This window comes from Trichomycterus rosablanca, chromosome 8 (assembly GCF_030014385.1).
Source record: "Trichomycterus rosablanca isolate fTriRos1 chromosome 8, fTriRos1.hap1, whole genome shotgun sequence".
Lineage (NCBI taxonomy): Eukaryota > Metazoa > Chordata > Actinopteri > Siluriformes > Trichomycteridae > Trichomycterus > Trichomycterus rosablanca.
Genome location: NC_085995.1, coordinates 40,938,840 through 40,951,070, shown reverse-complemented (window position 1 = coordinate 40,951,070; position 12,231 = coordinate 40,938,840). Strand labels below are relative to the sequence as shown.

At 45.5% G+C, this 12,231-nt stretch overlaps 1 protein-coding gene across 3 annotated transcripts in view; it reads right to left on the bottom strand.

Annotated features, from left to right (window-relative positions):
* Positions 1–12,231, bottom strand: part of kdm2ab (lysine (K)-specific demethylase 2Ab) — a 28,675-nt gene that overhangs the window by 3,274 nt on the left and 13,170 nt on the right. For 2 of the 3 annotated variants that reach the window (XM_063000894.1, XM_063000896.1), the window contains exons 12-20: positions 10,918–11,177; positions 10,762–10,839; positions 8,654–8,920; positions 8,415–8,540; positions 8,239–8,319; positions 2,691–2,957; positions 2,365–2,397; positions 1,378–2,210; positions 1,128–1,291 (exon numbers count right to left, since the gene is read on the bottom strand). In XM_063000894.1, coding sequence (XP_062856964.1) covers positions 1,128–1,291; positions 1,378–2,210; positions 2,365–2,397; positions 2,691–2,957; positions 8,239–8,319; positions 8,415–8,540; positions 8,654–8,920; positions 10,762–10,839; positions 10,918–11,177 — 2,109 coding nt within the window. The remainder of the gene's footprint in view (positions 1–1,127; positions 1,292–1,377; positions 2,211–2,364; positions 2,398–2,690; positions 2,958–8,238; positions 8,320–8,414; positions 8,541–8,653; positions 8,921–10,761; positions 10,840–10,917; positions 11,178–12,231) is intronic. The other variant, XM_063000895.1, reaches the window with a different exon arrangement.

Genomic DNA, 12,231 nt, shown 5'->3' with positions numbered 1-12,231 from the left:
AATCTAGCGCACTGTGTAGGGAACATAAATCAATTATCTAATTCACTATCTAGTGCACTATGTAGGGAACATAAATCAATTATCTAATTCACTATCTAGTGCACTATGTAGGGAACATAAATCAATTATCTAATTCACTATCTAGTGCACTATGTAGGGAACATAAATCAATTATCTAATTCACTATCTAGTGCACTATGTAGGGAACATAAATCAATTATCTAATTCACTATCTAGTGCACTATGTAGGGAACATTAATGTGTTTGTAACGCGAACAGTTAGTTAAGCCAGTTAGCAGCTCCTAGTAGTTCTGTTTTCATCCATAGCCTTTGGTGTGTGCGAGAGGTTTTTTTTATTTCTTTTTTCCCCTTCGGAGGTTCTTACCTTCTTCTTGTTCTTCTTACCTCCCTGAAATGAGTTTTTGCAACTTGTGATGTCTGCTCTGTGATGTTAAACTTTATATTCGTTGTGGAACTACTTTTTGGCGGAGGGTATTGTCAATATTAAAGCATATTTATTATTAAATTCAGGGCTTCTTTGATTTATTTTCTTTCTTTATTTTGTAAAAACTGTTGTATAAAAGCAATAGAACACTCGAGGTCGTGTGTTACTCGCCTTCGGCTCGTGCCTGCGACCGAATCACAGCCGTGATGTTATTCGCGATAACACACTCCCTCTCGTGTTCTATTGCTTAATTATACACGTCAGTGCGTGCACGCGCTTGTGTTAATTTCCGGTTGAACTGATAGAAAATGTTGATTTCGGAAAATTAAAATACGCCTCGTTTTTCAATCTCTGCCTGTTTTGTTATTTGATTTTTAATCTTGAAAACGAAAAACGAATGACACCACGTTTCTTGTTTTTCAACTTTGGGATTTGAAGTGAAAAACGAATGACCACAGGTACACGGACCGTGATGAAAGTAAACCAAATGTAAACATCTGGACTGAGCATGTCCATTAACCCTGTGCTTACACCAGCAGCAGCGCCACGCCACAGGTGTGTATCTGATGTGCATTCTCATCTGACCGATATCTGATTCGCCCACAGACGATCAGCCATAAGCAATTCGGACTTTTATACGAGTGAGGAACCAGTACTTCGTGTACAGCGTTTTCTCAGGTACCTGGTAGCCGGTTGACGAGCCAGGTGAGCTGTTTCTTGGATATGTTGGCCCAGGACAGGTCCAGTGTGACAGGTTGGCGCTTGATGATGCCGGACAGAGCCTGAGGACTGATGGACTGGCAGCGACTTAAACTGATGTGCGTCCATAAGCGCTTGTCACAGCCCCTGTGGGAACAAAGCGAGGTCGTGACCCACACAGGACAAAAATAAACAATCGGACTGGACGTGCCAGACTTTACTGATCCACTCACCATTTGTACCAGCTCTTACAGACAGCCATGCAGACGCAGAGCTCGGCCCGGGTCAGGTAACGGAAGACGGACACCCAGACCAGCCTGCCCCACCCGGCCTCGCTCACGCCGTTCTGCTCGGGCGAGGGGCCGGGAGGGGACGCGGCAGGCTTCGCTCTCTCGGCGGGCCGCGTGTTCTTGGCGCTTCTGCTTGGCCCCGTGTGCTGGTGGTGGTGGTGGTGGTGGTGGGAGTGTCTGGAGTTGCACCGTAATGTCCTGCCCATGTGGGCGTGTTTGGAAGTGCTCCTGGTCAGAGTGGGTGAATGGAGGTGGGTTATGGCGCGAGAGAGAGCTTTATCGCCGCGCCGCAGCGGGGGTCGGAGCAGCGACTTGCCCTGGACGTCGGTCGCGGTGGAGACGTTAGCCTCGAGCTTGGGGACGATGGTGCCGGGGTCGCGCCTGCCCCGCGTGGGCTGCAGGGTCACCGTCACGCACGACCTCTGATCCCTGGACTCCTCGCCGAGCGGCGCGGAAGATTCGGATTGCGCCTGATCACCGCCCTCGTCCCGCTCGCGCTCTCCGTTCTGCGGAGACTCCGCGTTCTCGTCGTCCCTCGGCCGTCTGTGCGGCCGGTTCTCCTTCCCCCCCAGTCCGTTCTCTCTCCTCTCGGCTCTCTCGCGCTCCTCCGCGCCCTCGTCTCTCTCCGGCCGCGCCGGCGCCGCCCCTCTGCCCCGGTACGAGGACAGGCCTCTGCCTCTGGAGGTCGCCCTGCCGAGCCCCGCCCTGATCAGGCTCCCTCGCTCCAAACTCCGCTGACGCAGGAGCTTCGGAGAAAGAGAGACAGACGAACGCGTCTGAGAAACCAGACGGGGGGAGATTTCGGAAGCAGACAGAGGAGATGAGCACAACCAGCGTGGAATCACACACACACACACACACACACACACGTACGCAGAAGCTTGATGCCATGAACAAATGGATTAAACAAGACATGCTGGAATCTCTTACCGACTGAAAGATCTTGCTCCTCTCTAATTTCATCTGCAGAATGAAAAAAAAGAGCCGAGATTAGAAGAAAAATGAACAAGCAGCACTTGGGCAGTTAAAATAAACCTGCTATCTAAAAAGAATCGAGAGGTCAGTGGTCATCAGTGGTCACAGGACGCTGCCCACGGGATGGAGGTGGTTTTAATGTTATGGCTGATTGGTGTATGTATGCATGTGATAGTTATGTGTGCATGAGCGTAATGTGTCAGATCTGCTGCTCTATGTGTGTAATCTAATTTTTTAGAAGGGAATGAAAGTATCCACTGCGGGCGTGTCCGGGCCCTTACCCTCTTCCTGTGCTGGAGCTCCAGGGCCCCGGCTCTCTTGCGGCTCTGTTGGTGCTGCAGCAGGATCCTCTGTGAGGGTGGAGGTTGGCGCCTGGAGCGGGTGAGAGGGAAGGAGGTGGGGGAATGGGAGGACCGGCTCCTACGGCCCATGCGCAGGGCCCCCACCCCGATGCCCTCCCTGTACGCGCGTTTAGCCGGGGGACCCGAGGACGGTGAGCTAGTGGTTACGCCGTTCATGCTCTCCTCTTCCGAATTACTGCTGGAAGACTGAAGAAGAGAAATGACACAGATGCTGCTTATTAAGTACTTATAATTAAATCTGGTAATTAAAACTATATAGTCCATTACCTGAAAATACATTCCTGTTACCTAAACTTTCATTCCTGTTACCCTTCATTCCTGTTACCTAAACTTTCATTCCTGTTACCCTTCATTCCTGTTACCTAAACTTTCATTCCTGTTACCTAAACCTTCATTCCTGTTACCTAAACCTTCATTCCTGTTAACTAAACTTTCATTCCTGTTACCCTTCCTTCCTGTTACCTAAACCTTCATTCCTGTTACCTAAACCTTCCTTCCTGTTACCTAAACTTTCATTCCTGTTACCCTTCCTTCCTGTTACCTAAACCTTCATTCCTGTTACCTAAACCTTCATTCCTGTTACCTAAACTTTCATTCCTGTTACCCTTCCTTCCTGTTACCTAAACCTTCATTCCTGTTACCTAAACCTTCCTTCCTGTTACCTAAACCTTCATTCCTGTTACCTAAACCTTCATTCCTGTTACCTAAACTTTCATTCCTGTTACCTAAACTTTCATTCCTGTTACCCTTCCTTCCTGTTACCTAAACCTTCCTTCCTGTTACCTAAACCTTCCTTCCTGTTACCTAAACCTTCATTCCTGTTACCTAAACCTTTATTCCTGTTACCTAAACCTTTATTCCTGTTAGCTAAACCTTCATTCCTGTTACCTAAACTTTCATTCCTGTTACCCTTCCTTCCTGTTACCTAAACCTTCATTCCTGTTACCTAAACCTTCATTCCTGTTACCTAAACTTTCATTCCTGTTACCCTTCATTCCTGTTACCTAAACCTTCATTCCTGTTACCTAAACTTTCATTCCTGTTACCCTTCCTTCCTGTTACCTAAACCTTCATTCCCGTTACCTAAACCTTCATTCCTGTTACCTAAACCTTCATTCCTGTTACCTAAACTTTCATTCCTGTTACCCTTCCTTCCTGTTACCTAAACCTTCATTCCCGTTACCTAAACCTTCATTCCTGTTACCTAAACCTTCATTCCCGTTACCCTTCATTCCTGTTACCTAAACCCTCATTCCTGTTACCCTTCCTTCCTGTTACCTAAACCTTCATTCCCGTTACCTAAACCTTCATTCCTGTTACCTAAACCTTCATTCCCGTTACCCTTCATTCCTGTTACCTAAACCTTCATTCCTGTTACCTAAACCTTCATTCCCGTCACCTAAACCTTCATTCCCGTCACCTAAACCTTAATTCCTGATACCCTTCATTCCTGTTACCTAAACCTTCATTCCCGTTACCTAAACCTTAATTCCCGTTACCTAAACCTTCATTCCTGTTACCTAAACCTTCATTCCCGTTACCCTTCATTCCTGTTACCTAAACCTTCATTCCCGTTACCTAAACCTTCATTCCTGTTACCTAAACCTTCATTCCTGTTATCCTTCATTCCTGTTACCTAAACCTTCATTCCCGTTACCCTCCATTCCCGTTACCTAAACCTTCATTCCCGTTACCCTCCATTCCCGTTACCTAAACCTTCATTCCCGTTACCCTCCATTCCCGTTACCTAAACCTTCATTCCCGTTACCTAAACCTTCATTCCTGTTACCTAAACCTTCATTCCCGTTACCCTCCATTCCCGTTACCTAAACCTTAATTCCTGTTACCTAAACCTTCATTCCTGTTACCTAAACCTTCATTCCCGTTACCCTTCATTCCTGTTACCTAAACCTTCATTCCTGTTACCTAAACCTTCATTCCCGTTACCTAAACCTTCATTCCCGTTACCCTTCATTCCTGTTACCTAAACCTTCATTCCTGTTATCCTTCATTCCCGTTACCCTTCCTTCCTGTTACCTAAACCTTCATTCCCGTTACCTAAACCTTCATTCCTGTTACCTAAACCTTCATTCCCGTCACCTAAACCTTCATTCCTGTTACCTAAACCTTAATTCCTGATACCTAAACCTTAATTCCCGTTACCTAAACCTTCATTCCTGTTACCTAAACCTTCATTCCCGTTACCCTTCATTCCTGTTACCTAAACCTTCATTCCCGTTACCTAAACCTTAATTCCCGTTACCTAAACCTTCATTCCTGTTACCTAAACCTTCATTCCCGTTACCCTTCATTCCTGTTACCTAAACCTTCATTCCCGTTACCTAAACCTTCATTCCTGTTATCCTTCATTCCTGTTACCTAAACCTTCATTCCCGTTACCCTCCATTCCCGTTACCTAAACCTTCATTCCCGTTACCCTCCATTCCCGTTACCTAAACCTTCATTCCCGTTACCCTCCATTCCCGTTACCTAAACCTTCATTCCCGTTACCTAAACCTTCATTCCTGTTACCTAAACCTTCATTCCTGTTACCTAAACCTTCATTCCCGTTACCCTCCATTCCCGTTACCTAAACCTTCATTCCTGTTACCTAAACCTTCATTCCCGTTACCTAAACCTTCATTCCTGTTACCTAAACCTTCATTCCCGTCACCTAAACCTTCATTCCTGTTACCTAAACCTTAATTCCTGATACCTAAACCTTAATTCCCGTTACCTAAACCTTCATTCCTGTTACCTAAACCTTCATTCCCGTTACCCTTCATTCCTGTTACCTAAACCTTCATTCCCGTTACCTAAACCTTAATTCCCGTTACCTAAACCTTCATTCCTGTTACCTAAACCTTCATTCCCGTTACCCTTCATTCCTGTTACCTAAACCTTCATTCCCGTTACCTAAACCTTCATTCCTGTTATCCTTCATTCCTGTTACCTAAACCTTCATTCCCGTTACCCTCCATTCCCGTTACCTAAACCTTCATTCCCGTTACCCTCCATTCCCGTTACCTAAACCTTCATTCCCGTTACCCTCCATTCCCGTTACCTAAACCTTCATTCCCGTTACCTAAACCTTCATTCCTGTTACCTAAACCTTCATTCCTGTTACCTAAACCTTCATTCCCGTTACCCTCCATTCCCGTTACCTAAACCTTCATTCCTGTTACCTAAACCTTCATTCCCGTTACCTAAACCTTCATTCCCGTTACCCTTCATTCCTGTTACCTAAACCTTCATTCCTGTTATCCTTCATTCCCGTTACCCTTCATTCCTGTTACCTAAACCTTCATTCCTGTTACCTAAACCTTCATTCCTGTTACCTAAACCTTCATTCCCGTTACCTAAACCTTCATTCCCGTTACCCTTCATTCCTGTTACCTAAACCTTCATTCCTGTTATCCTTCATTCCCGTTACCCTTCATTCCTGTTACCTAAACCTTCATTCCCGTTACCCTCCATTCCCGTTACCTAAACCTTCATTCCCGTTACCCTCCATTCCCGTTACCTAAACCTTCATTCCCGTTACCTAAACCTTCATTCCTGTTACCTAAACCTTCATTCCTGTTACCTAAACCTTCATTCCCGTTACCCTCCATTCCCGTTACCTAAACCTTCATTCCTGTTACCTAAACCTTCATTCCCGTTACCTAAACCTTCATTCCCGTTACCCTTCATTCCTGTTACCTAAACCTTCATTCCTGTTATCCTTCATTCCTGTTACCTAAACCTTCATTCCCGTTACCCTCCATTCCCGTTACCTAAACCTTCATTCCCGTTACCCTCCATTCCCGTTACCTAAACCTTCATTCCTGTTACCTAAACCTTCATTCCCGTTACCCTCCATTCCCGTTACCTAAACCTTCATTCCTGTTACCTAAACCTTCATTCCCGTTACCTAAACCTTCATTCCCGTTACCCTTCATTCCTGTTACCTAAACCTTCATTCCTGTTATCCTTCATTCCTGTTACCTAAACCTTCATTCCCGTTACCCTCCATTCCCGTTACCTAAACCTTCATTCTCGTTACCCTCCATTCCTGTTACCTAAACCTTCATTCCCGTTACCTAAACCTTCATTCCTGTTACCTAAACCTTCATTCCCGTTACCCTCCATTCCCGTTACCTAAACCTTCATTCCCGTTACCTAAACCTTCATTCCTGTTACCTAAACCTTCATTCCTGTTACCTAAACCTTCATTCCCGTTACCCTCCATTCCCGTTACCTAAACCTTCATTCCTGTTACCTAAACCTTCATTCCCGTTACCTAAACCTTCATTCCCGTTACCCTTCATTCCTGTTACCTAAACCTTCATTCCTGTTATCCTTCATTCCTGTTACCTAAACCTTCATTCCTGTTACCTAAACCTTCATTCCCGTTACCCTTCATTCCTGTTACCTAAACCTTCATTCCTGTTACCTAAACCTTCATTCCCGTTACCCTCCATTCCCGTTACCTAAACCTTCATTCCCGTTACCCTCCATTCCCGTTACCTAAACCTTCATTCCCGTTACCTAAACCTTCATTCCTGTTACCTAAACCTTCATTCCCGTTACCCTCCATTCCCGTTACCTAAACCTTCATTCCAGTTACCCTCCATTCCCGTTACCTAAACCTTCATTCCCGTTACCCTCCATTCCCGTTACCTAAACCTTCATTCCCGTTACCCTCCATTCCTGTTACCTAAACCTTCATTCCCGTTACCCTCCATTCCCGTTACCTAAACCTTCATTCCCGTTACCCTCCATTCCTGTTACCTAAACCTTCATTCCCGTTACCCTCCATTCCCGTTACCTAAACCTTCATTCCCGTTACCCTCCATTCCTGTTACCTAAACCTTCATTCCCGTTACCCTCCATTCCCGTTACCTAAACCTTCATTCTCGTTACCCTCCATTCCCGTTACCTAAACCTTCATTCCCGTTACCCTCCATTCCCGTTACCTAAACCTTCATTCCCGTTACCCTCCATTCCTGTTACCTAAACCTTCATTCCCGTTACCCTTCATTCCCGTTACCCTCCATTCCTGTTACCTAAACCTTCATTCCCGTTACCCTCCATTCCCGTTACCTAAACCTTCATTCCCGTTACCCTCCATTCCCGTTACCTAAACCTTCATTCCCGTTACCCTCCATTCCTGTTACCTAAACCTTCATTCCCGTTACCCTTCATTCCCGTTACCCTCCATTCCTGTTACCTAAACCTTCATTCCTGTTATCTAAATGTCTAGGTTAAAAACTCAGTCCTGTTACTTTCAGTCCTGTTACTCATATTCAGCTCATCTTCCACTTAGAAACCTTGTAGAAATGAAACAAAGGTGCCTGAGATTCGACCAAAACACATTCTGAGTAGGTAAGTGTGTGTGTTACTAGATTCAGCGTTGAACAAAGATAAAAAAATGAAGTTTAATTTAGACTGGTGATGGTGCAGTATAAAGAGAGCGACGGTGTACCTCAGTGTTCTTTTCCTGGACACATTTGGGACACTCCCAGCAACTTGGTAGATCCTTATTGATCACACCCTCACCTGCTACCTGTAACACACACACAGGTAAACAGTAACGTTAGCATTTTGACCTCCACATTTAATTAGACCTAATATGCGCCGTACATGTACACGTGTGTGTACCTTTATACACTCGGGGTGGGTGATTTGGGCACATTCAGAACACTCCATGAGAACTTGGCTGCTTTCAGAACCTTCCTGATTACCCTCCTTACATATGGCACACACGGCGGTCAGGGGCAGCGCCGGCTAGAGGAAACACACGCGTTAGAAACGCTAGAGCTGCAAGTCTCACACACACACACACACACACACACACACACACACACACACACACACACACGGATGAACGGAACACTTACAGCCAGGCACTGTCTGAGGATGCAGGTCTTCTTGAGTCGACCCGGCCCGCCGAACTTCTTCATGTCCCTGCAGTACATGCAGTCTCCGCAGCAGGAGCGCCGGCACGCCTCGCAGCGCTTGCACCGCACACGCCGCCGCCTCAGAGACGAGATGGAAGACGGAGGTTTAACGGGACGCGGCACCGGGGCCATCGTGGGACCCGAGCTTGGCGCCCGGGGCCGGTATATTACAGAAGGGGGAGAAGAGGGAGGCCTGTACCACGAGGGCTGGAAAAAAAACAGAAAATTCCTGTTACCTAAACCTTCATTCCTGTTACCTAAACCTTCATTCCTGTTACCTAAACCTTCATTCCTGTTACCTAAACCTTCATTCCTGTTACCTAAACGTCCATTCCTGTTACCTAAACCTTCATTCCTGTTACGTAAATGTCCATTCCTGTTACCTAAACCTTCATTCCTGTTACCTAAACCTTCATTCCTGTTACCTAAACCTTCATTCCTGTTACCTAAATGTCCATTCCTGTTACCTAAATGTCCATTCCTGTTACCTAAACCTTCATTCCTGTTACCTAAACCTTCATTCCTGTTACCTAAATGTCCATTCCTGTTACCTAAACCTTCATTCCTGTTACCTAAATGTCCATTCCTGTTACCTAAACCTTCATTCCTGTTACGTAAATGTCCATTCCTGTTACCTAAACGTTCATTCCTGTTACCTAAACCTTCATTCCTGTTACCTAAACCTTCATTCCTGTTACCTAAATGTCCATTCCTGTTACCTAAACGTCCATTCCTGTTACCTAAACGTCCATTCCTGTTACCTAAACGTCCATTCCTGTTACCTAAACCTTCATTCCTGTTACCTAAACGTCCATTCCTGTTACCTAAACCTTCATTCCTGTTACCTAAACGTCCATTCCTGTTACCTAAACCTTCATTCCTGTTACCTAAACCTTCATTCCTGTTACCTAAACGTCCATTCCTGTTACCTAAACGTTCATTCCTGTTACCTAAACCTTCATTCCTGTTACCTAAACCTTCATTCCTGTTACCTAAATGTCCATTCCTGTTACCTAAATGTCCATTCCTGTTACCTAAACGTCCATTCCTGTTACCTAAACGTCCATTCCTGTTACCTAAACCTGCATTCCTGTTACCTAAACGTCCATTCCTGTTACCTAAACCTTCATTCCTGTTACCTAAACGTCCATTCCTGTTACCTAAACCTTCATTCGTTACCTAAACCTTCATTCCTGTTACCTAAATGTCCATTCCTGTTACCTAAATACAATCCTGTTACCTAAATGTACAATCCTGTTACCTAAACGTCCATTCCTGTTACCTAAACGTCCATTCCTGTTACCTAAACCTTCATTCCTGTTACCTAAATACAATCCTGTTACCTAAATGTACAATCCTGTTACCTAAACGTCCATTCCTGTTACCTAAATGTACAATCCTGTTACCTAAACCCTTATTCATTCCTGTTACCTAAACCTTCATTCCTGTTACCTAAATGTACAATCCTGTTACCTAAACCCTTATTAATTCCTGTTACCTAAATGTACAATCCTGTTACCTAAATACAATCCTGTTACCTAAATGTACAATCCTGTTACCTAAATACAATCCTGTTACCTAAACGTCCATTCCTGTTACCTAAACGTCCATTCCTGTTACCTAAACCTTCATTCCTGTTACCTAAACCTTCATTCCTGTTACCTAAATGTCCATTCCTGTTACCTAAATGTACAATCCTGTTACCTAAACGTCCATTCCTGTTACCATAACCTGATTGCCCATCACCCTGTGTTCCCACCGGGAGCGCCCTCATTGGTTGCCATGGTTTCACTTACACCAAGCAAATGCCAGGGTGGTAAAACGTACTTTACTGACTGGTATCATCAAAGCGTATAAAAAAAAGCAGGTACGTAGGGCAACTGAGCTTTACGTGATTCAGCAATGAGGAACCCTGTTCCACCGTCCCTCCGTCAGGTACGACCAACTGTGCCAGTATATGTGAACCTGAGACCTGGTTATCCGACACTGAATGTCGCCCCAAACGTCCCCACAGAAGTGTATAAACAAGGTGCCAGTGTAGTTCATACCCGTTTGGGCCACGTGACGATAGGCCTTCCAGTGTAAGACAGTTTGGGATCGTCGTTGGCATGCTCCTCCAGCAGGGCCTGCGGGCGACAGGAGACCGGGCGTCACACAAAATCTTATTTAAACCAGTTTAATATGGCGGAGGGGATTCTCCGTACCCGCATGTCACTGAGGAGCGCCGGGGCGTTTCTGATGCCCGCCGGGACACACTTCTTATGGGCCGATAGCTCCTCCAGCTTGTGCAACAGCTGCCAAAGCCCCTCCAGCTCGAAGGGGGTGAGGTGGACCTTCACCCCGGGGCGTGGCGGAGGAGATGGGGCCTCGGGTTCCTCCTCGGCGTCCTCCTTAACCTCGTCGTCCTTCTCCTCCTCATCCTCCTGCTCGTCGTTTTCTTTGACGACGTCTTCTTTCGTCAGACCTGTTGGCCAGAAAAATAAAAAACAAGGTGATGTTCGTTCTTAGAAGGTCGTGCCACACCCAGACGAAACTCTCGAAAGATCTCCGAGGAGGTCAGTGTGTGTGTGTTTTTAAATGGAGTTAAAGTGCTCAGCTAGCCCACCGCTGACGCATGCTCGGCTCACAAAAACTGGAGGAGACGAGGCACCAAGGTTCGAAGAAACCCGAACAAAACCGGTTCAAGAACCAGAGTTATTTAGGTGGAAAAGCGCTTAGCATCCTAAGGCGTCCTGATTCGTCCTTCCTTCTCTGTGCCCATTTAAATAGGGCTAGTTTTAACCCATTACAAAAGGGACATAGAATTATAATCATGAGCTCAGATGAGATTTGCTCACATGATCAGATGTTATCTTCCATGAATTAGAACCGGCTAGAAGACGTAAATTGATAAGAAAACTAATCGAATGTGGGCGGAGTCACATAGCAGACCTGTTTTACAGCGGTTCTCTAAATCCCGCCTGACCATTCTAGTGCTGCCACTAACGACTATCTTTCTATCGATTAATCTATAGACTATTTATCGATTAATCTAAACGATTAATTGTTTACTGTACGTCATAATAATCTAACACAGAACTGAATGTAAACAGGGTTTATGTTCATATGATCACATTCTCATATAAGCGCTCCATATTAAACAGAGTGCAGCACGTTCATGCTTCAGCTTATAGCAGAGATAAAATAGTTAGATGTAGCCGCGTCTCATTAAGTCCAGCGTACAGTAACGACAGAACGCTGCGGCAACCGCAAAAATCAGTAAGAAATACGCTGTTCCAACATCTCCAGGATTAAGAAGCGTAATGAAACGATATAGACGTGCAGCACGGCGCCGGTGCTGCTGTGGTACCATCAAAGCTTTACACAGTGAACAAACCAGCTTTTAGTTCTGTACCAGTTTTAAGTATCACCAAACTTTGGATGATTTGGGTCGTGGAGAACTTTGATCTTCTCTTTGAAAGCTCTACAATCGTCCTCTGACGGCTGCAGACGGCGTTTTTTAAGACGGCGCTTAATGC